The sequence below is a fragment of the Notamacropus eugenii genome, chromosome 5 (genome assembly GCF_028372415.1).
Source record: "Notamacropus eugenii isolate mMacEug1 chromosome 5, mMacEug1.pri_v2, whole genome shotgun sequence".
Lineage (NCBI taxonomy): Eukaryota > Metazoa > Chordata > Mammalia > Diprotodontia > Macropodidae > Notamacropus > Notamacropus eugenii.
The window spans coordinates 259,860,604-259,886,549 of NC_092876.1; the positions used below are offsets into that span (position 1 = coordinate 259,860,604).

A 25,946-nucleotide genomic window follows, 5' to 3' on the forward strand; every position below is an offset into this window, starting at 1 on the left:
TTTGCCTTATTTCAGATGACTAGAGATTCATGATCACCTTGTAACTTGGTAGAGGTTATTCTCTTGGTTGTTTCCACTTAATAGTAAGTAACCTGATAAAATTTTCATGTATATCATGGTAGTTTGACCAACATCATATTAAAAAAAATCACAATATGCTTTCTGAGATCATTATATAAATGGTATTTCAAGTCCTAGAAAAGAACTAGCCATAGCTAGTTTGATATCAAAATGAATTTGATATCAAAACCTTCTCAATTCAATGAATGTTCTACTGCCCAGAACATATATGTGTGTGTGTATACATATACACACACACATATATGGGAATAATCACATATATGGGAATAATTATATATAAGTGGGAATAATTATACATAATTACTTCCATATTTTTCTCTTTCACTTTGCTACAACTTTTTTCCATGGTCATATCACTTTCTTTATGATTTTCTTTACAATCTTTCTCTTGTGTCCTTCCACTATGATCACTGTCTTCCACAGTGATGCATTTATGTAATATTATCAGTGTTTGTACTATTATCTAAATCATTTCTTATTACTAATATTTAACTATATAAGTATATTAATTATATCTTATTTAAAACATCAGAACTTTGTAGTTTTGTCTTGAAATTACAATGGTTTGGAAGGCTCCCTATACTTTTAGCCCTTTAACCTTCACAGCTGGGACCACTTAAACTCCATCTGTCATTTCAGTCCATTCTACACTTAGAGACCTGGTTTGTTCCCAGGCAAGCAGGAAGAACAGGAGAAGCTACAGGCCAGTAATTCACTGACCCATATCAATTTAACTCTGCTGCTACTCAGGTTCTGACCTTATGCCTTGGTTCTGTTAATTGAGTTCTTGCTTGTATCCCCATAACAATGGGGATACTCTTAACCTAAGGTTCAAAACTCCACTTCCCAAATGCTTAAATGCTTATCTTGATTCCCTGCCTAGGATCAATTTTTTATTTTTGTTTTTCTAGGAACAGAAGTACTGTCATGTTTCATCATGAAACTTCACTGCCTCCCCCCTTACATGTCCTTGCATAGATTGGATTCTTTCTGTCTTATATCCTGAATGAGTCCCTGTTATCTTCCATTTAACCCTTCCATTGCCAATCACTTGTTTGCCTGGACACCTGCCTAATACCTGCTGTTACAATCTCCTACTTATCTGACTAATGAGGCCATCTATCTATAGCCCACTGTAGGACCTCTCAAAATTGACTACACTGCCCTGTAAAACTCCTTAAAGTGTCACAGTTCAAGTTACACTCAGCTTCTTTGTCATACAATTTGGAATCCTCAAAAGTGGAAAACAAAATCATGTCACTTAAACAGGACATTAAGACGATAATAAGAGAACTGAAAGGAAGTGTAGCATTATTTTAAAATTTCATGTTTCATAAAAATTTAAAAACACCATGTTTCAAAAAAAAGTAATGAACATTGCTAACACAATAACGTTACTATAATTCTTATGGTCAGTACTCAGTACTGATTACACACATACTAAGTTATTCATGGACTTAAACTGGGAAGAAAAAAAACAAGGGAATCAGTGCTTTGGCAGTCATTGAGATACTGAAAATCCTTTCACTAAAAAGAGTATTCAACAACTTTAAGACACTGAAGTCAAAACCCATTCCTGCCTTTAATCCAACTTGTTTTGTTCAGTTCTTAATTGATTGATGTCTAGAACTGACTGGCAGATTTAAAAAAAATCACTGGGATTCTTTTATTCAATTCAACCCAATAAATATTAAGAGCTGAATATGTAGAGGGTATTGGTTCTACAAAGATAACTAAGACACAATCCCTGACCTCAAGGACTTTTCAATCTGATAAAGTAGATAAAACATGTGCAAATCACTATCATACAAAATGGACATATATATATGTATATAAAGGCAGAGGACAAGTCTATTTCATGTGTTATGATAAAATTAAAGGAAGATGATAATGCAGAGTAGGTTGGGGTTAGAGAACAGGAAAAGAGGTTTCACTGGAAGAGGAGCTACCTGAAGAAAGGATGGATTTTTATCTAGTAAAATCAAATTATATCCTGAGGGAGTGAGATTCTCTTGTTCAGGCAGGGAGTAACACTCTGGGCTGGGAAAAGCAAATAAGTAAACAAAAAACCAAAACCAGAACCAAGGACAGTGAGAATGCCAGTTTAGCTTTATCTGTAAAGTGAGTAGAGCAGAGTACTGTGTTAGGGCTAGAAGGGTACATTGAAGGTAATTGGAGAATACTTTAAGAGCTAGAGTTTGAACAAATGATGCTCAAATATCCTTAAATAGCTTGTCATTTATATAGCTAGTACTTTCAGATGACTAGAGATTCATGATCACCTTGTAACTTGGTAGAGGTTATTCTCTTGGTTGTTTCCACTTAATAGTAAGTAACCTGATAAAATGTTCATGTATATCATGGTAGTTTGACCAACATCATATTAAAAAAAATCACAATATGCTTTCTGAGTTCATTATATAAATGGTATTTCAAGTCCTAGAAAAGAACTAGCCATAGCTAGTTTGATATCAAAATGAATTTGATATCAAAACCTTCTCAATTCAAACTGGTTTACTTACATATGAACAAAGACAGATAAAGAAACTAAACCTTAGGGAGATTAAGCACCTTTTCTCTGGTCACTAGCAAGTGACAAGAGACATGATTTTAATCCAGGTCCCTCCTGACACGTCTAAACTTATATCTTCTAGTTTCAAGGTCAGAGATTGTACTATCTCAATTGTTTCTCAGCCATATTTGACTCTTTGTGAACCCATTTGGGGTTTTCTTGGCAAAGTTATAGGTACAGTTTGCTATTTCCTTCTCCAGCTCATTTTACAGAGGAGGAAACTGGGAATTGAGGAGTTGTGTGGGACACTAAGTTAAGTGACTTGTCCAGAGTCGTATAGCCAATAGGTGACAGAGACAGGGCTTCCTGAATCTGAGACCAGCTCTCTTTTATATGGCTGTATGTATGTCTACATATATTTGGATATGTGTATGTATTTTGTGGGGGAGGAGGTAACTTTGTTCCTGTGTCACTTGAATAGAGTTTAATATTATTGCACTTTGACTTTCTTTTTCTAAAGTACAACAGAAATGACTGAGGATATGAAAATTCTCATTTTCTTCTTGGGAAGGGGTCAAATAAGTTACTCTGAAGACATCTAAAAGGAGTGGGTTGAAGGGATAGAAAATAATCTCATCAGCAGCATTTTCCAATAGCATAATAATTTTTAAGTGCCAAATATATTACCAAACGTCTTCTGCATCTTCATCACACTCGGCACCAAACTGACAAATGTCACAGGTGGATGTCTCCTTTTGGCTGGTTTCTCCCGATCCTTCATTGACTACAGGATACAAAACAGAAAGAATATAGATAAGTATACACAATGAAGAAGAAAATGATTTTTATTTTAGTAAGGTAACCTACTTTTCTACTGAAGTTGTTGGAATTCATTCTTCAGAAAAAGAATGACAGTCTGTAGATTCAATGATAACCTTTTCGAAATTCAAGGGCACTAAAAACGCTAATATCACCCAAAGAAAGATATATGGTGACTGTATACTTTTTATAAGCAAAATGTGTTATGTTGGATTTATCAAAAGTGACTGGCAAAACTTTTTATAGCAGATAATTAAGTTCTACTTAAAATGGTTATCTCTCTTAAAGAAGTTGTATGGCTTAAATAAAAAAAATCATGGCATTTTCTATTTTTACCCTTTAAAAACGACTTCTGTTTCATGTACAATGTCTGTTCAGGATGATTCTGAATTACATTGTTATTTTTAAGTTGCATAAGTAAAACAATATTATGTATACAAGTTCTAGGAAACAGTCATTAGTTAACAGCAATTTAATAACCTTAACTTTTTAAATGAAAGTGAGAGAATGAGGTAATTAACAAATTCCACAAGAAATCCTTTACAGCAGTTTCCTATGAGAAGTATATATGTACACAATTTAAACAAAAACTGAAGTTTCAATCAACTCTGTTCTTTGCTGATCAGAAGGAAAAAATAATAAGTTGTTTTAAAAGTTTGTATTAGAATAGATTAAAAGAAATTACTTGCTTATCAATCTGATCTAACCTTTTAAAATCATTATTTTGGGGGTGGAGAGGTGTTTCAAGTTAAGAAATTAATTGCATGTCCTATTCAATGCAATAAATATTTCTTACATTATAACATAATATTATTATGCATGGGGATTTATGCTAGTCCTGGGGATACTTAGGTAGGGGATAAGGAAGGGATATATTTGAAAATGGAGGTGATATCAAAATGAAAGATATCAATAAAAACCCAAAAAGTTTTCTTTACAAGAGACATTTTACTAATTCACCTACCCCCTTAATCACTCTTTGCTAAGTAAGAATGTATTTTTTTTTTTTAAGATGAGGCTCTTCTAGAAACAAGCACTCTTACTTAATTTAGTGAGCTCTGATCTTCCCACATCTATCTTTCTTTCCTTCTTTCTCCTTTCTTTCTTTCTTTCTTTCTTTCTTTCTTTCTTTCTTTCTTTCTTTCTTTCTTTCTTTCTTTCTTTCTTTTTATTTATTTATTTAACTTTTAACATTCGTTTTAACAAAATTTTGGGTTCCAAATTTTCTCCCCTTTCGTCCCCTCCCCCCACCCCAAAACACTGAGCATTCTAATTGCCCCTATCACCAATCTGCTCTCTCTTCTATCATCCTTCTCTGCCCTTGTCTCCATTAAGAATGTATTTTAAAGCAATAAAGTCTTTAAAGAATTTATGCCAGGGAAAAGTAAAGTATTTTCAATAGAAGTGACTGTTTTAAAAATTTTGCATTGGAGATATCAATTTCCATTGAAACTAATAGATAACACTTTTAACAAAGAAAGAGAAGATCTATTCACATTGACACCAAATCTACCAAACTCAACACATTCTGTTTTAATGTAACATTTTCTTATCACATCTTGTTTTAAATCTCTATTGAGAGATTTTCTAACTACATCTATCTATATCTATATATACATATATGTATATATGTTATATATTATATATATACACACACACATATGGCAGACTACTTCATTCTCTCTTTCCTTACTCTCCGGTGTACAGATAAATGTCTTGATTTATTTTTTTTTAGGACATCTGATTTATTTTCTCTATTCTCAGGCAAGGGTAGCTGTTCATTGATTACTCTTTCTTTTTATTCCTCTTTATCCTCCCCAGATCCCAACCCCCTTTGTTTTCTTCTGTGCATGCTTCATCTTTCATATCTTGCCTGGAAAAATCACAAGTTAAATTAAAGTACAGAAAAGCTTACATTTGCGGTAGATGTAGTTGCTTTAAAGTAAACTTTAGATATCTTAATATAAACTTCTTTTTTTGCAGAAAAAGACAAGAAGGAACCTTATGCTCTGCTGAAATACAGAGTACTTTTCTTATTATCTACTCTATTACTTTAATACAGGCGAAATGATTACAGTGGACCATGGGGAAAACAGTGCGTTAGGGCATACACCTCATGGGAGACTTAACAGCTGAAGTCAGTCTCTTGATGGTTTTTCTTATTATTAATGCAATATAGAAGCTGCTAATGTGAAAGTTCCCCTCAGTATTAGTAAGAATAGTAGCTTCTCAAATGTAAGTTCCTATCATTCAGGAAATGTGCTAACGTGGTGGGAAGGTTATACGTACAAACTGAGCCAATTCTGGGACAATATTTGTTCCTGCAGCAATGGAGCTGATTATTTTGGGATTTATTGAAGATAACACAGAAAACCAGGAAATGTTGTAAGCAGAAAAGAAACCTATTTTAATAACTTGTCTTCTTACAAAAGTTTTCACTATATTTCTAGAGCGGTCATTGTTAGTAGTTTCTAAGTCATTAGATCTAAGATGAAACCAAATTCAGAAAGAATGATTTCCTCAATTAGCAAATCTCTTGGGTGCCATGGAAGGCAAGCTAAGAGACAAACCTGAAATTATATGAATCAGAAATGTTTCTGCCTATAGCTGCATAACAAAAACAATCCTTTGTTCAGTTTCTATTTGTTATCACACTTCTGAACATTAACCACCAGAAAAACTGTGAAGCCTGAGCATTTGTCTTCTGTCTCCTATATCTTCTTTCTCTTGATACTCACCTTTCCTATTCTCCCTTCATCCATACCTGATTTCCTCAATTGAAACAGAAATGTTTCAGTTTCTCAAAACACCAGATTCTTCAGTGATGTAAAACTGTCCTTGTGTGAATATGGACTTGTAGGCAAATGCTTCCCTCCATTAGGTCTTTGTCTCTGCTAAGCACAAATTGACCTCTCACAGAATGAATTTGGAAGTGTAGGTTTTTTTGTCATTTTCAATTTAACCCTGTCCCTGTACTCTTCTCCCTCTGCCTAAAAGGATCCAGGAGACATGCTTATGTATAGATTGAATTAATATAGGATTATATTATCTCTCAAATAATATTCTGCGGTTCACCTGATCATTCTCCCTTTGGCTAAGACGTTTCTTTAAAAAAAGTAGTATTTAGAGCTGACAGGGATCTAAGAGATCATTTAGTTCAACTCCATGATTTTTACTTATATGGCACATGGCCCTGTGCTATTTAGCATTTTAAGTAATGATTGGTATAATTAATTCATTGGATGATGGAGTCAGAATTCCAAAAGAATCTTAACAGAATAGAACGTTAAACTGAATTTCATTAGATGAAATGTAAAAGTGATCAGTATAACGTCTTACTTGTGAGCTCAAAAAAATTTCCAAATTCACAAGATGGGGGAAGCATGGATAAGATTAATCAATCTGAAAAAGAGCATGGGCTTCAAGTAGACTGAAAGCTTAATATGGGTCAACTGGGTGATACAGCAGGTGAAATGTTACTAGGAACACAGGCTATGTTAAATGAGGCATCAAATTCAGGACTAGGGAAGTGGTTCTCCATCTCCCTATACTCTCCTCTGATCAGACTGTGCCTGGAACTCTGAGTTTAGTTGAAGGGGCCATATTTTGGGCAGGGGATTAATAAGCTGGAGAACATTAAGGGCAGTGACAAGGAAGGTGAAGAGAGGCATGAGACCATGCCAAAGTAGGGTTAGTTGGAGAAACTGAGAAAGATTAGACCAGAAGAGGCAGGGGAAATCACAATCATTGATTTCAAGTATTGAAAAGTTGTCATATGGACCATGTGTTAGATTCGTTCTCTTTGATCCCAGAAAGAAGAACTAGTTATGTTGGGTGAGAGTTGCAGAGTAGATTTAATCTTGATGGAAAATCTGCCTAACTAATTAGGTCTAACCCCAAGTGGTCTAGGCTGAGAGAACTAGTAGGATCGTCTCTCCTGAGAAAAAGCTGACTGATCTCTTCCAGGATATGTTACAAAAGGATGTTTGTTTAGCTACAAATAGGACTAAATGGTCTGTTAGGTTTCTTCCAACTCTGAGGTTCTGATTATGTGAATCTGAGGCACAGAGAGCTTAAGTGATTTGATCAAGGTCATAAATGTAGGAAGTAACAAAGCCAGCATATGAACCATGGCCCTATTAATGTGTTGTAATTATTGCCTAGGAAATAGCTTCAGGACTAAATTGACTTGACATGATTTAATTATAAGAATAACTATTTTCATTTTTTTTCACTTGGCTTTAGATGAGCCACCTACCAACTCAGATTCACTCTATAAATTTTTTTTCTAAAAAAGATACTTCTAGATCAGGGTGGAGAAACTGTGCCCTCAAGGCCACATGTGGATTGAATCCAAACTTCACAGAACAAATCCCTTTGATAAAAGGATTTGTTCTATAAAACTTGGACTCCGTCAAAAGGCTGCAGCCAAGGACCTAGAAGGTCACATCTGGCCTTGAGGCTAGAGATTCCCCACCCTTGTTCTAGACCCATGAACATTTTATAACTGTTATTCTTCTCTCTCCTTTATTTTCTATCATAGCAGCATTATAGTTCTCTCACAATTCTTTGTGGCCTCTTTAGTGTTTCCATTTTATTTTCCATGTAGCCCTTTTAGGAAAAGTATATGTTCTCCTTGATTGAACACTGTATAAAAGAAACAGTTTGGTGCTCATACTGGTCATGGGAGTTGGAATATCCTGAAAGAAATTAGACTTAGACATAAATGGGATTGCATAGTCAAAAAAGGAGAACATTAATAAAATCTGAAATATAGCTCACTTGCCAAATACTTATTAAGGATCCTGATATGGTTACTAGATATATCATCAATGTGAAACTGCCTAACACAAAGGTGAGGATAAAAAAAAAAATTTGCTTAAACATTCTAGTGAATGTCAGCAGTTAGTATGGTGCTATGAATATGTTAAGCACTCAATAAATGTTGAATGAATGCTGGAACTTAATTATAGTATAGATATGAATGGACATCTCATTAATGTTTTAAAATTCTTCACAAAATAGTGAGAAATGCTTCACTTGTTCAATTTATATACGACTTGAGAGGAGTCCCTAAAAGACCATCTTTATAATATCTGCCTCCTCCCCTGGCAGTTTTCTTTCTGTTTTAACAGGGCTGATCAATGATATTTTTTGAAAGATGCCTGTTACAAACAGAATCATTTTGACATATAAACAATCCAAAAAAATCTCTTTGTCTGTTGGACAATATGTATAAATTGTGTCTTAATACCTAAATAACAGAACCTTAAGTGCTACTTCCCCTGAATGACAGATTCTACCATGCAGAATAGGATTCAGTTGAATTCAATAATCACTTACTAAGCAAGGCAGTGTGCTAGACACTGGGGACATTAAAGAAAATAATGAAACAACCTTTTTCTTTAAGGTACTTACTGTAGGGACACTACACAAACACAAATTAGTAAATACAAATTATATACATATTATAACTTAATTATAAAGTAATTTAAAGGGGGAGAGAGGAACTCTAAGTGAGATTGGAGGGGCAATCAAGAAAAGCTTCATGTAGGTAATGGCTCATGATCTGGCCCCTGAAAGAAGCTAGATATCCTGTTGGGAATATGTTCTACCTAGGAAATCCCTTGTGCAAAGGCATTGAGGTAGGAGATGAGTAGACCACTTCGAGTAGAGTAGAAATAATCCTGTGCAGGGAAGTGCTGCTGAAAGCAGATGGGTACCAGACCCTGGCGGGCTTCAAATACTAGGCTGAGGATTTTTAATTTTATCGTAGCAGGAATTGGAGAAGAATATTTTAAATGAAACCTTCAATCCCAACCTTTCCTTTGTGGTTCTTGTCTATTTTCATGCTCTATTTTCCCCTCTTCCACCTGCACAACTAAGATAGACTTGACTAATGGATGCTGTTTGCAGTTCATCCAAAGGCTGAAGCACTTTTCAGCTATCGCTTTTCAAGCTATATTCATATTTTTGATAACATGCCCAATTTTATTGTTAAGAACCCCCATTACAACTCAGAAGAAAACACTGGTTGATAAGCATGAAAAACAATTTCTTTAACCTACATAATCCAATCTGTGCAAAGAGAGGTCACATGAATAATAAGAATACAGTTTTATTCTATTACTAAAATGCTCAAAACAGGAAAAGTGGCATTTTGGTTTGATATTTAGAGAATAAAGAGAGCTTAATATCACAGATGTACTTGTCATGGTGAGGCAAGATCTGTTCCTAGTTTTGTGGGATGAAATTGTTTGAGGGATGGAAAAAAGCAAACATGACACTATTCATGATTTTCCATTTTGAATTTTTTGAAAGAAGAAGTGAATTAATTCTAATACCATTACCACTCTTTCACATAAGTGTTTTAAAAACCTAAAAAAAAATTAAACCCATTTTAAAACCCAAGAACCATGCCCATGATTGATCAAAAGCAATTTCAAATTAAGCACTTCTCAAACAAGTAAAACAATTTACAAAAACAATTTACAAAAATTAATTTTTCACAATTAAACTGGCTTGCTAGAGCTTGACAAATCCCTTTAGAAATCACTTATAATTTGTTGGCTGTTCAACAACTAAAAAAATAATTTAACATATTAATACAAAGCTACCATGTTGAGGCATAATTCTATTGTCATCACTCAGACCTGATTGATTTCAGTCAGTCCAGTATAAATTAGAACTGAAGACACTTGGTTGCTTAAAAAAAAATCTCATTTAGATTGACATCATGCATGGTAGAATTCAGTCAGAATGGGTGAAGTTGCCAGCCTACTTGAAACCTCATAGCATATTAGTAATATGTTAACTTTAAATACAAATAGTCTCCTTAGCCACTAATAAATGCAAGCTCTTATTTATAAGTTTAAGATATTAAATTATTTCTTCACTTAAATCCTGTTTTTGGAAAAATGAGAATTGCGAAATTGTCCTGAGATTGAGTAAGTGTTTAAGATAGAATATCACTGAGATTTTTAGTATTTTAAATAAAAATATAGTAGGTCATGGGGAGATATTACAATTTAAATTATCTCTGATGGAAAAGGTAGTAATTCATAGTAATTCATAAATACAGGTCAGAGTAGCATTATACAGTGAAAAGAGGCCTGCATTTGACAATAGTAGATTTGATATTTAAGTTGTTTCAGTTTTAGCCAACTCTTTGTGACTCCATTTGGGGTTTTCTTGGGAAAGACACTGGAGTGGTTTGCCAGTTTCCTCTCCAGCTTATTTTACAGATGAGAAAACAGAGGCAAGTAGGATTAAGAGACTTGTGCAGGGTAACATAGCTAGCAAATGTCCGAGGCTGGATTTGAACTTAGGTCTTCCTGACTCCAGGCCTGGCACTATATCCACTGAGTTACTTCATCTGTAAAATGGAGAAAACAATACAGGGTTGTTATGAGGAAAATGCTTTGTCAAAATGCTTTAGACTGGTGATCTATATTATCATTACATAGGTAGGGCAGACTGGGGTCAGTCCACTTAGGTTCTTATTTCAGATCTCCCGCTACCTGTTGTGTGCCAAATTTGTCCTAAGTTTCTCTCCTCAGTAAGACAAGGATAACAATAGAATATGGTCTCTGATACGGAGCTTTCTGTTATTTAAAATCTTCTAGTAACAAGTAATTCTTCCATTCTATAATGTAATGATACGTAGTATTCGCAATGATAACTGCTTTAAAAAAATATTTTGAAGTGTTTTTTGAATTTCCAAAGAAAGATTACTGTTGCCTAGAGCAGTGGTCTTTATCTTGTTTTATCTTATATTCCATTAGTAAAAAAACTGTTTGTGCACATACCACCAATATATGTGAATTTCATTATATCTGTACATGAACAATGGACTGATTTGTTATGCGAGGTATAAAAAAATACAAAGTAGAAATTAAAAAGGGTGAGCTGAAGATGAATAAAGCATATCTTAAAAACATTTATTTTGTTTATTAATGGTTCAAACTACTTTTGCTCTCACTAATGTATCATCAAGAATATTTTGCCTTCATTTTATTTATTAATAATAGTACAAGTAATAATAATTTATAATATTGTAATGAGAACAGGATGAATAGATTTTATTATTTAAATAAAAAAGAAACAGTGCATGTCCTAGGGGAGAGAGCATACTTGTAAATAATAATTGTTCATAATTAATTATTCAGTTAATGTGATCAATATGATTAGACAAGCTGGTGAGTTTATTTTTTAGATACTTTTAAAATCAAAATGTACACAAGGTGGTAAACAATATCTGTGTACCTAACAGCTTTTCAGCAGGAATCTTATTTTTTATGTGTAAATACTTGCCATGTACAAGCAAAAGCAAGTAAAAATGAATTGTCTCTCAGTTCAGAAGGAAGTTTTCAATATCGGTTTATTCTTCTTCCTTTACATGAATTCTGCTTAATACATGATTGGGGCAGTTACGTGGCTCACTGGCTAGAGTGCCAGGTCTGGAGTTAGGAAGACTCATCTTCTTGAGTTTCAATCTGGCCTTATATACATACACTTTGTGTGACTCTGGGCAAGTCACTTCACCCTGTTTGCCTTAGTTTCCTCCTTTGTAAAAATGAGCTGGAGAAGCAAATAGTAAACCACTCAAGTATCTTTGCCAAGAAAACCCCAAATGGGGTCATGAAGAGTTGGACAAGACTGAAAACCAATGAATGAGAACAGCAAAGCAACAGAGTGGATAGAGTACATTACTTGGAGTCAAGATGACCTGAATTCAAATTCGGTCTTAGATACTTATTACATCTGAGAACCTGGACAAGTAACCTTCTTTGTGTCTTAGTTTCTTTACCTATAAAAAGATGATAATAATAATACCTACGTTATACAGTTGTTGGGAGGATCAAATGATTTCACAGATGTAAAGTATTTTGTAAACTTCAAAGTGCTATATAAATTCTAGCTATTATTAGTATCATCATCATTATGATTAACATTTGGATATTTTAGTTGTGTTTTTGTATGTGTGGGAACTGGATGACAGCCAATTTGGAAGGAAAAGAAATAACATATAGCAAGACTGGAAAGGTAGATTGGGACCAAGTTGTGACAGGCTTTAAATGCCAGTCAGAGGAGTTTATATTTGAACCTAGACTCAATAGGGAGTCATTAGAGTCTATTAAGAAGAAGAGTGACAAGGTCAGACATACCTGCGCTTTAGGAAAATCTTCTGGCAGGTGTGTGTAATTTGAAGCAGCAAGACCAATTAAGAGGCTTTTATCATAGTCCAGTGAGAGGTAATTATATCCTAAACTAAGGTGATGGCCATGCGAATGGTGAGAAGGGGAAATAGCTGAGATATGTTGTGGAAATAGGACAAAAATCAACAGTTGCTTGGATAGATAAAATGGGTGAATATGAGGAATCAAACGTAATTAGAAGGTTGTGAATCTGGGTGAATGGAAAGATGGTGGTGTCTTCAAATGAGTAGGGAAGTGCAGAGGAAGGGTGGGGTTTTTGTTATTGTTGTTGGGAAAGATAATGAGATCTGCAATGAAGTCTGCAAGTCATCCATGCCTTTTCATCTTGTGTGGCTCACTCAGAATCACCCAAAATGAAAAGGGGATATAATAATCACTTTAAAACACCAAATATGGGTGTTTTTTTAAACAGCAATTCCCCTCCCCCACCCCCTTTTTGTGACTAGTAGTTAGTCAATAATTATTTATTAAGCACCTACTATTTTGCAGGCACTGTGCTAAGCACTGAGGATACAAAGAAAGGCTAAAGACAGTCCCTGCCTTTAAGAGCTCACAATCTAGTGAGAAAGACAATACATAGAAAAAAGCTGAAAAGAAGAGTGGGGCATGATGAAATCTTGCAGGATGAAGGGGGAATTATGAGATGGTTGGTTCTCTTTGAATGGAAGATCTCAAATGGGCTTTCCCACATCCACCTTCCACCATCTTCAATTGGGGGGGGGGGGGTCTAAACATAATCCAAACAACATTTATTAAGCACCTACTATGTGCCAGACGTTGTACTAAAGACAATATAAGGGATACTGAGGAGGTACGATGAAAACTCTGTCACAAATGAAAACAAAACATAAATATTCTGTACAGAGTCAAGTACTTTTGTATAAAGGTGGCATCTTGTTACTTGTTACCTATTGGTCACTTCTTCAGAGTACAAAGCTTGCCCTTAGCCATGCATAGATTGATGGGGCAGGAAGTGATTATGCCAGGAGAAAGGGAAGTTCCCCAGTGGAAACTGAACATTTGTTACTGTGAGTTTCTGGGTCCCCATTTGGTTATAACTGCAGTGAGGGGCTCTCATCTGGGTCAGAAGAGGGGAGGCTGGGAGTTTAGGCAACAGTGGCAGAAGACCAAATGGAAGATTATTGGTCAACAATGGGTGGAAGGTTGGCGTAGTTGTGATGGATAAAAGTTCCATGGCCTGCTTTCACTGAGGTTTCTTTCCATCTTTTTACTGGTTGATCACTTACCTTTTCTGGTCAGATAATAATAATGCCATGTCCCTCAATGAGTCAAGTCTCCCCACTTGGCAGACCATTGGCTCAGAGAATAAAGTACATATTGATAGTGCCTATTTTGAAATTCAAGTTCCTCTACAATCTGGCTCCAGTCTACCTTACTTTCTTGAATGACAGTCAACCATTGCCATCTGCTTTGACCTTTCCCATCTGTCTGCCTTGCTCCTAGTGTTACAAAACAGCTAGGTCTTGATTAATATAAATCTGTTAAACTCTTATTGCATATTTCCATTGAACTGGAGTCAATTACTATATTTTACATAATTACAACTTCAAATAGTGAAAATTCCAATGTACATGCAATATAACATATTTATTAAGTACCTATGATTTGCACAGCAATGCACTAAGGCCCAAGAAGACAAAAAGTCCTCAATGAATCTACATTACAATAGGGAATAAACATAAAGAAAGACAGCTAAAGTAACTAGTTATGTTAAGATCTGTTTTCTTAATTCAGTGTTCCTGAGACCCCTGACTTCTTTGCCTTCTACCACCATGCAATCTGATTGGTCCTAGCTTCCCTGATGCAGCTTCCTGACCTAGAAGCATAACCAACCATTGTTTAGTGGGAACCCCTCAGATTTGATGGCTGGCTGGAGGCAGAGCTAATATGGCAGAGTACAGGCTCAACCCATCTGAATACTCTCAAGATTCCCTGCTAAACAAGTTTAAAATAATACCTTAAATAAAATTTTAGAGTGGAAGAGCCAACAAAAGGTCAGAATGAGATAATTTTCCATCCTAAGACAACTTTAGAGGTTACCAGGAGAAGTCTATGACACTGGGGTGGGAGCTGGCCCAGAGGGTAGCAGTTGCAGTGAGCCTTGGAGATGACTCCAAAGTAGCAGTAGCATCAGGATCACCTTCTGAATCTCTCAACCCAGTGTTGGTAAGGGGGTCAGAAAACTGGTCAGAAAGATATTACAGGGGATCCTTTGCTAGTAGAAGGTACAGTTGACTTTGATTGGCAACTCTATTGCCAATACACAGTTCCAGGTTGAAGTTCTAGGGTGGAGAGAAGTGCTTATGATCAGTCACAACGTTGCAGGCACCCTGGTCCCAGTTCCAAGGGCAGAGAGGAGCACTAGAGCTTGTGGCTACAGGATAGCTGGGGACCTTGTCATAGTTCAAGGTCCAAAAGGAGTGCTAGCTCTTGTGGCCATAGGATAACAGGGGCCCTTCCTGAGTAAAAACCAGAGCACAGACCAGGAGAGCAGTGACCACACTTCTCCCTAGATCATACCATCTTGGAAGCACTGAAAACTTGCAGACTCTTAGAATTAGCCCTGAAAATAGCAACATGAAAAAGACTGAACCTTGGAACAGTCCTTCCCCAGCCCCAGGTGAGCACAGCCCTACTTTAACGTAAATTTCAAAGTCAAGAAATAAGCTGAAAAAGTGAGCAAACAACAACAAAATGTTTACCATGAAAATCTACTATAGAGGTACATCAAGATACAAACTCAGAAAATAATAATGTGAAAAGAGCTACAAGTAAAGCCTCAAAGAAAAATGTTTATTGGACTCAAGCCCAACAAGAATTCCTGGAAGATTAAAAGCAAGAGATAAGAGTAGTAGAGGAAAAATTGAAAAAAAAAAGAATTAGAGTGATATAAGACAATTGTGAAAAGAGAGTTCACAGCTTAATAAAAGAGGTATATACACATACACACAACACTGAAGAAAATGACTCCTTAAAAAATAGAATTGGATTAATGGTAAGAGAGGCACAAAAATTAATTAAAGATAAGTGTTAGTGGTCCCTGAGGTTATGCTGTCATGCTCTAACCATTAATGTACTGACCCCACATATTTTCAGATAAAACATTGACTCCATATCCAGAGAAGCAGACAATGAATCCTTATTATATATCACTATTATGTCTGCACAAAGTAAAACTCTTTTGCTCAATAACTCATAAGTGACTCATTTTGTCTCAACACTGAAATGATGTAATATGGTAAGGTGGAAAGAGCAATGGGTTGGCTGGAAGAGGAGCTGGGTTCAAATCCCAGATCTTCCTCTCTCAGCCATGGCCTATGATTTTGGGCTTGTTACTGAACTTTTCCTGGAAGTCAGTTTCATCATCTGTAAAAGGAGGGGGTTGGATTGTGTGACATCTAAAGTTCTTCCCAGGTTTAAATCTATGGCTGCTTAGGAAAATGAATAGTATAAGGACTTAGTTTTCTAATGGAAAATATAAATTGAGCCAACTATATTCAAGGTATTGCTCTATTTATTCTGAGAAGTCTGGGGAAAAAATACATATACTTTTGATCATAAAGGCTGAGGAGGGAGGATTAAGAATTCAAAATAAGACACACAGGTTATCTGACCAAAATATTACCTGGTCAAAGGACTGGAAAAAGCAAAACAAAATGACTTTGAGAAAAACTGCAGAGGTTGAAGCATTTATTTTAGCATTGAAATAAGAACCGACGGGTTAAAGAGAGGGGAAGACAACATAGCATTCTCCAAAGAATAAGAGGCCAGTACATTTGGCCAGTGGTGTGAGACAAACATTATGAGCACCTTCCATAAAATAAATTTAAAAAAACACAAACACACAACACATCATAAAGTAGATCTGAAAAGCTGAAGGTGCTGGAATAAATCAGAAATTGACTTCAAACTAATCAATATGTCTACTTACTGAAAACATTAATTCAGTCTGAAACTGTGAAGTGGAAAGAATGAATAATTGTGGGAAAGAGGCATTTTAGAAAGAAACTACGACTAAAAACAGAGAGGTCTTCCTGTCTGTGAACTGACAGAGTTAGCTAGAGAAGTATAAGAATAATGAGAAGAAAATTCTTCTATGTTCAAAAAAGACAGAAGAAATCACTTTCATTTTTTTAAATATTTAGATTATGATCATCATAAAAAAATTCTCCACATTTCAAATTTTGAAATTCACTATGCTGCTTTCTCTTTCTACATTTTCAGTAAATGTCATGAATTTTCATGCTCACTTACTTAGTGGATTATAGGATATTGTAAATAAAGTTGCAAATCAACTAATTTTACTGATTTTTTTATCATAATGCAAAAAGACTTAAAAAAGTGTTTAATATCTGTGAGAATTTCCAAACTAATTCACTCTGAAGTAAGTTTAATCAGGAAATCTCAATAGCTCTATCCTTTTAAACAAGTAATTTATTTGTTCATGTATCTATTTATTTTTAAGAGCTGACTTCCAAATGACAATACAAATTATGCATATAGTAGTATGCATGCATAGTTTATATGCAAGTAGGGGAAGTAAGGATGTTTAGTTTTCAGACCTCCTATGGTCAATTGCAAAAAAGTGATAATTTCTCTTGTTTCATCAGTATTAAGAGGGTGACAAGAATATCATCTTATTGATTTAAAAAACTGTGTTCCAATGCTTTAAATATGCATAGTTCTTTTTCACAGAACACAATTATATGGATTGAGTCATTTTGTGTATTTGTAAATGTATTTTCTCTCTGAGATAAAGAAATCCAATGTCAATGGTGTAAAATACACCAAATATGATCAGTCAAGACCAAGCAATTCAACATTCTTCTTTTCTTTGTTCAAAGACCTTTAAGTAATATAAGATTAGGATTAGTGACAGAAGAATGGATCCATATTTTTTAAAAATTTCTTTTTATAGTAATGAATTTTCACATATTATTCATAATGCTTTTTCTCTTACTGAACTAATGTTTCAAGAAGTTACAGTGTCAAAATGAGCTCTGAAATCACCTCTGTCTTTTCAGCTTTCTCAGTTCATTTACTGCTTTCCTAATGTTTTTGCCTTCCTTGAAGGGCCCATAAAGGTGATACATTTCATTATTCCTTGGTTGATTTTTCTTTCCTCCTTTCTCAAGTTGGACCTCATGGCCAATATAATGTATGCACCGCTATCCTAAAAGTCTTTTCTCCCTTCATCTTGTGTTGTTCTCACTCTCCTAATTATTAACTCTAGAAAACCACCACCATTAAGCTTACTTTGCCTCTCTTATGGTTATTGGATCTGCTACAAATTCATCCTAGGTGATATCAGCTGGGCCATCAATGCTGCTCTGTAATCCTATCATTCCTTCATCTCATTTAGATTCTACCACATTTTAAATGAAGGCTATTCCAAATATTTAAAAAAGTCTCTCCCTAAGATGTAAAACCCCACTCCCCACTTTTCTCACTTTCAGGAATTCTCCTGCTATTACTTTAATGAGAAGACTGAAGCCATCAGACCCAAATCTTCAGCTCCTTCCTTCCATAGCAAATTTTTTTCTGTATCTTCACCTATCTTTTCTTGATCCCCTAATGTCTCAAAGAGGAGGCTCTTTCTTTTAAAGGTGATAAAAGTTCAGATTCCTACAGTGTTTTAAGGTACGTAAAGTGTTCCATATACCATAGCTCACTGAACTTAACAGCAACCCTGTGGGGAGTCTACTACAGGTATGATCATTCCAGTTTTACTGATGAGAAAACCAAGGCTTCAAGAAGCTAGGTATCATGCTGGTAAATGTCAGATGCAGGCTTGGGACCCAAGCTTTTCTAAATACAAGTACTACACAAAATACTAATCTCCCCACCTTTTATGAACACTCTAAGGTCTCCCTTCTCCTCACAATAGTATTTCCTGGACCTTGCTACAGCTAGCACTCTCTCTCTCTCTCTCTCTCTCTCTCTCTCTCTCTCTCTCTCTCTCTCTTCCTCTCTTTCTCTCTCTCTCTGTCTCTGTCTCTCTCTCCCTTTCTCTCCTTTTCACTTACAGTATTCTAGAAAGAGTAATTAACAAGTGATGCTTCTCTTTTCTTGTCACTCATTCATTTCTTAATCCCTTGCAATATAGCTGTATTCCACACTGCTCTATTAAAACTCCTCTACAATATCATCAATATCCTCTCAAGTGTTAAATCAATGATCTTTTTTTGTTCCCCATCCTCCTTGAATTTTTTATATCTGATTGTACTGACAGCCTCCTCCTTCTTGGTAATTTCTTTCTTTCCTCTTTTCTCTGATGTTAAATAATAATAATAATTCATATATCAATATAGTTCACATTTATCGCATAACAGTTCAATAATCAGTGCTACTGATTTTACCTTTCCTGTCTCTTTTACTAGTTCTTTCTCTTTGAGAGGCAGAGTGACATAAAAGATACCATATATTTCTAGCTGGTCATTAGACATTTCTTCCTGAATGTTCTACCACTATCTGTCTACTAACACTGCCTGCAATACAATTTGTAGGGAGCAGGATTAGAACCCAGGAACTGCTATTGAGGAGAGCAAAGCACAATGTTGGAAAACAGTGGGCTGGGTAGCCTCCTGTCTGGTTTCCCATGTAAAAGACCCCATCAATAGCTTCTTAACCACATGTTAATAACTAAATGATCACCCAAAGTTGCAAGACTGACCACATTAACTTGCTGTTCATGAATCTTCAGAGCTTCTTGACTGCATATCATATAAACTATGCTAAATTCTATAGCTGAACATACAAAACTGTTCATAATGCAGGCCTAATCTTTTTCTTTAGCTTATCTCACATTATTACCTTTCATAACCCCTGGGCTTCAGTCAAATTGGAAAACCAATTGTTTTCTGTATAAGTGCTTTATTGTGACATTTTTGTCTTAGTTCACACCATTCCTTCCAGCTCGTGTAACAGCAAGGACCCCAGCATACACAGGAGGTCCTGCTGTCCAGGTTCTCAGATCTGCTTTTCTAAAAGGAAAGCAACTTGTGAGTGGTTTGCCTACTTTAATCAAGTACATATACCATTCACTTAGTTCAGGGGCAAAAGTCAGCATCCTGAACTTCGGGGAAAATACGAATAAAGACCAACAGACTGGGCTTCCAACCATCTGACCATAAGCAACACATACATCAAAAATCAACAGACAGATCCAACTGTCTGCACGTACATACATAGTTACCAGAGAGAGAAGCACCAACATCTGGGTTTTCAAAGGAGCGGGGGGGATGCTCTTTGGAGCCTACCTAGAGTCTCCTCTGGCCAAACAAACACTTCCAACAAGTGAGCCCCAAAGTAAAACCTCACCTCAGAGTTTATATACACTTGGAAGAGCCAGAGGGCATCAGCACCTTGAAGAACCAGGGCCTCATTAGAAATTAACAAAAGGTGTGGGCCTTCCTACAAAACAAATCTCCCCTAATCAAGCTTCCCTTAATGGACAGGCCCATCAATGGGTGGGAAAGAACTTTAACTCTCATTAACATAATTAACATCACCTAAGGAAGAACTATTTCCCTCTCTCTCCCCAGTTTTGTTGTTGTTGAAATCAAACTCATCATTTGAGGCCATTTTCAAATATGGTTTGCTTGGTGAAACCATCCCTCACCCCCAGTTAGAAATGATCTTTGCCCCTCATGAACTTTTAAAGCACTTGATATTTTTCTTCTGCCCTTAAAATCTATGCAATATTTTATCTTCCCTTGTATTTGGGAAGTTAAATAATTCCATTTGCTTTTTTCTGTCTGACTCCCTGCAATGTTCTCATTCTTCGTTATAGTAAATGTTATTAGGCAAATGTAGGCATTGGGAGATTTTTTATTTCACATGCAGACTTCTAATGCAAGGTTCTATCCTTAAGTCCTTTTTTCTTTTCCCCCTGTCCTATTAAACTGGGTGATCTCATCAGCTCCCATAGATTCAACTATTATCTCTATTCAGGAGTTTCACAGATGTATTTACTCAACCCTACACACTCTCCTGACTTCCAGTCTCATATCTCCACCTACCTATTATACAACTCAAACTGCATGTCTCATAAGCAAAGTAAACAAAATACGCCTCAAAGGAAACTCATTATATTTACCCACCTCCTCCTAAACCTGTCCTGCTGTCTAATTTCCCTATTATTGTCAACTCTTATCTCAGGTACTTAATCTTTGACAAGGGTATCTCAGTTACTCAATCTTGAAATCTAGATGCATGTCACTCTCGTTTCCATTCTTGACCTCACTCTAGCTCCCTAGATAATCTACTACCAACTCTTGTAGTTTCTACCTATACAACATTTCTACTTACACCTTAGAGTTGGTCCTCCCTGCCTTTCTCCCCTGTTTCGTCCATTCTACACTTAGCTTTCAAAGTGATCTTCCTTATGTGTAGGTCTGACTATGTCAATCGCCCTTTAATAAATTCCAGTGACTCTTTTACCCTCTAGGATCAAAAATAAAACCCTCTTTTTGACTTTTAAAACCCATCATAGCCTTGCCACTTCCCAGCTTTCTTGCTCTTGCACTTTTCTTCCCTTCATATACTCTAAGTTCCATTGACACTGAACACCTTTGTATTCCTTGATAAAAATAACTCTATCTCCCAACTCTGAACTTGATTATACCCCATTCTAGGATGCATTTCCTTCTTTTTTCTACTCCTGGTTTCCCTCAAGTCTCTGCTGAAATCCCAACTTCTGCAAGAAGCTGTTCCTAGAATCATTTAATGCCTTCCCTCTGGGATTACATCCATTTACCTTATATATATCTTTTACGTATATAGTTGTTGCATGTCATCTCCCCATTAGAACGGGAGCTCCTTGAGGACAGGCACTATTTTCTCCTTTCTTCATATTTTCAGTGTTTAGTAGAATGCCTGGCACCTAGTAAACACTTCATAAATGCTTATTTTTTGACCTAGTGTTTTTGAAAGGCACGGAAGCCAGAAACAGGCTTAAATGAAACCAAATCAAAGTATGCTTCCCCTGTGTTCCAGGTTTTGGGTGTTTTTTTTACTTTCCTGTTCAACAATTTAAACTCAAGTGACATTCCCCTCACTGTTTCATGGCTTTTCCCATGCACATTTCTATTTTATAATCAAATGAAATGAAGAGGGAACTTTCTTCAGAAAAAGCCTATAATGTGATTCAGAGAAAACAATAATGAAATGAAGCACTATGCCTAAGGTATCTTCTTTGGACACTGACAGGGACATGATATAATTATCAGTTTGCAGTACCTCTTTGTCCCTTTAACCAACTGTTAGTCTGATTTATATATGAGGAAGCACCAACTCATAAAATTTATGTAGGTATTGACACTCACACTGGCTCAGGTAGCACGTGCCAATGCAAGGAGGAAGAGGATTTAGGTTTTGCAAATCTCTCTCTCCTAACACATCCCTAAGCCAAAGCCAGGCAGCACATGGAGACAAATTTACTGCATTAAATTTATTTTTGAGAAAAACATAATCACTTGAGAATGGAAATGCTTTCCAAGATCACAGGAAAGCTATTCAAAATGAAGAGAGAGGACCTTGCAAAGGTTGCGAAGAATCATGTGAGCACAAAGCCAGATTGCTTTTTTTTCACATTGGCTACATACACTGCATTCTGGCTCTGCCCTCACCTTTAGTCACGGAGAGACAAAAATAAAGGGAGGGTTTTTACAACATTCCTGAAACTCTAAGGAAATCCAAAGAGCCCAAATGCCCAAGAAGTCACGTGGCTGAGGAAGGGATTTTCCTGGCATAACAAAACTCCTATCCAGAGGAAAGGAGACATTATTCAAGAGAAGAATTTCTAAAAAGAGAAACTGTGTTTTAGGGACAGCTTATATTTTTTTTACACCTACCATAGCTGGCAGCATCCCCGAAAGGATGAATGTACTACAAAGAGGGAAGGCTTTCCTGTTCCTAAAAACCATTGTATATTAAATGAAGCCTATTGGTAGAATGTAACAACTAAAAAAGGAAGACCATGCTTAGGGGCAAGTAAGGTCTGGGTGATCTGAGATGTAGCTCAGGGCATCATGTCTTAGGAATTGCCCCAGTCGTATAGCCTAAGGAAATGGTATGTCTTAAAGGAACAAATGTTCTTTTTGGCCTTAAGCACCACCAACCCTAATGCAACCTCAAAGACAGACTTGGTCACACATATAATGGATGTTTTAAAAAGAAATACTTCACTAGCCATGAATACAGTGGGGACAGATTTAGATTCATTTTTAACAAATTACCTGGATCTAAGTTCTTCCGCAAAACCTGAGGGTATGTGATTATCTGACCATGTCATGAGCTGAGCTTATGCCAGATATAAAGTCTAATCAAAGATCTTAAGAAAAATGAACTTGACAGATGCTTTCCTTTACATCATAAAGCCATGAGCACACATGATAAACTATGAAATACCCACATCTGTGATTACTACAGAGACCAAATGAAGTGCATCGTTTGTGGGTTGGTACCCACAGGAAAATAAATGCTGTATTCTTTACTTGATCAAAGAACTGACTGAAACTTTCAACTTAGAATCTATTAGCCCTTCAACTTTTAGGAAACAGAATGAGAAAGGAAGAAAAATCACAATCTGGTATGTACTTGGTAAGTACTGCAGAGTTCTAAGGTTCTTGCCAGTGTGTTATTGATTTAAGCCTGTGTATCTTTTTGAATATTGGTATGACTAGCAAAATAGAAACATCATACATAAAAGCGTTCCTTCTTCCTGAACAGATGAACCTCCCAGTGGTAAAAGAAGATTTAGGTATCTCTGAAGATTTCCTATCACTGTGCAGCATAACTCTCTAATGGTTCAGTGCCTTGGAGGGTCATCTGAGATCACTTATCATATAAATCAAATAGGCAGCAGACTTAGAAAGAGGTAGCCTATAGCAATTTCATGTCTTTGCTTGCAGACATCAAATCTGTCTTCTAAGAAGACTCTAGAGAAGATACCATGCCACTTGGTTTACACCATCTAAATCTGGGTATTAAGAAGTCATAAGATACTGCCACTAAGTTTAGGTTACTTTAGGATTCACTTAAAAAATAACTATTTTTAGTTATAAATCTAGAATACAGATTCCAAATGTTTGATGGATTGGAAAAAGAAAATGGGGAAGTAGCGTATTAAGAGATGCTAAAGCTCCTGAAGGAATTCTCCTGATTCATGGATGATCTAGGGTAAGCTGAAAATCCTGGGGCACTCAGCAAGTGTCTGAATGATGAAGTATCATTGTTAGGGTATCCTTAAAAAATAACAGTTTTCATATATTTGGGACTGAAATAAGCCTTATAAAGTAAGCTGCATAAAAACTCAAAATCCAGTGTTCCACAAAGAATGAAAACAGAATTTAATGGGATCAATTGCTTTAGGCTTCTCCCACCCCACACTCACAGACTCTGAAGCTTATTTTTGTCTTTTTTTGTCTTCTATTTGTCTCTGAAGCTTATTTTTGTCTTTTTTTGTCTTCTATTTGTCTCTGAAGCTTATTTTTACGAATAGATGGTGTGTTTTTTGTTTGGAACTTTTCAAACAGCAGACTATAAACATGGGAACAATTCATCAATGCTACCTAAATACCAACATGCTACTACTGCTAAAATGAATAGGATAGAGTTTTATGAGTTTACTTCACTGAATGACAGAAATTTTTAGGTACCAAGGGTATATTCACATCAATGAAACCACAGATCCATTTTAAGTACTTGAATATATGTATTGGTCTTTTGTCTCAAGGTCTTCAAAATGATTTATATTTACTAAGCAATTCATCCTTAAAACATCCTAATAATAGGCATTAACATATTACAGCTAGATAGGTGAAGTTGAAATATGAACCAAATTAAAATGAACTTAGGGGCTTTCTCTATCTAATGCTCTGCCCACTATACAAAGTGGCAATTGTATATATGGATTGGATTTACATGCAGATTTCATGGTTTGAGACCAATTATTATGGATAGAATACATTATTGCCTGCATCCTGTGTCTATCCTAGAAGAGGCTTCCTTTTACAGCAGGGGCCTTATTCCTTTCTTAGACTAAACAGAAGTCTGAGATGCACAGAAGCCTTGAGCTGTACATTATCAGGAATAGGTCAGAATTGAGCCTTTCTTGTGATCAAAATATTCTTTCACAAAATTACTTTCTCACTAGATAGCAATTGGTTTCTCATTATTAGCATTCTTGGTAAGGAGATCAAGGGTTGAAAGCATGTTGAAACTTAATTTTCTGACCACATCTAGAGGCAACAGTATTTTCTGGATCTTTCATTACCTTGCTATTATAAGCAGGACATGCAAATAGTTGTGTGACTTTAACCTTTAGGCTTGTCACTTGAACAGTAAACCAAAGTATTTGATTTAGTAAAAAAACAAATCAATAGTTTTATTTACTGCATAGGAGGTTACTAGTCACTGGCTTTTCCATATCCGTTCCCAGATGGAAGGTACCATCATTTATTCTTAACACAATTTGTGTCTATGGTATCACAAGGTACAACAACAGACTTTAAGCGTTTCATGATTCCAGAATTTCTTCCCTCAAGAAAGTCCAGGTCTCAGCTTATTATACCTCATCCACTTCAAGTTTCAAGCTGCCATCATACCCTCCAGTTTTCTGGGATCTCCTAGTCTTTTGAATCCACTATAGAAATAGAAACAGAAGTTTCCTTTACCTCTACACCTCAGCTCTCAACAACCACATATCAGTCTCACAGGAGAGAAAGCTCACAGGGGATTTTATAAGAAAAATACCATGTAGAGGTTAGGTAAGACATAGTAGCAAGTGAAAAGATGACTAGTTGACAGTTTTCAAATGTTCTCCCAGTTTTGTTCTGGTCCTTAATACTGCAGCACAGAATATTTGTTTCTTCTCAGATTCTCATAGAGTCACAAAATCACACAATTGGAGAATTGTAAAGACCCTCAGTGGCCCTCTACTCCACTCTATTCACAGAAGAAATCTTGGCTGTAATAATCCAAGCGAGTACTTACCAAAACTCTGTTTGAAAACCTTCCCTAACAGGGATCCATCACCCTATTTTGAGGCACCCATCCTACTTTGGGAAAACTTTGTTAGGAAGTTTTCCTGGCATCAATCCTAATTTGGCCTCTTTTCATTCTCTAACCCCTGCTCCTGGTTCTGCCCACTCCAGCCACGGAACAAGTTGAACTCTTGTTCCATCTAATAGACTGTTATTGATATCCATAACGAAATTTTGGTCAAAGCAGAAAATAGCACACATCATTCCTTTATTTTATTCTAAATACAGATGCAAGTAATCAGTCATACA

At 35.9% G+C, this 25,946-nt stretch overlaps 1 protein-coding gene across 1 annotated transcript in view; it reads right to left on the reverse strand.

The window, feature by feature from the left end:
- Nucleotides 1-25,946, reverse strand: part of TMEFF2 (transmembrane protein with EGF like and two follistatin like domains 2) — a 298,310-nt gene that overhangs the window by 134,163 nt on the left and 138,201 nt on the right. The window contains exon 5 of the mRNA XM_072612710.1: nucleotides 3,281-3,377. Coding sequence (XP_072468811.1) covers nucleotides 3,281-3,377 — 97 coding nt within the window. The remainder of the gene's footprint in view (nucleotides 1-3,280; nucleotides 3,378-25,946) is intronic.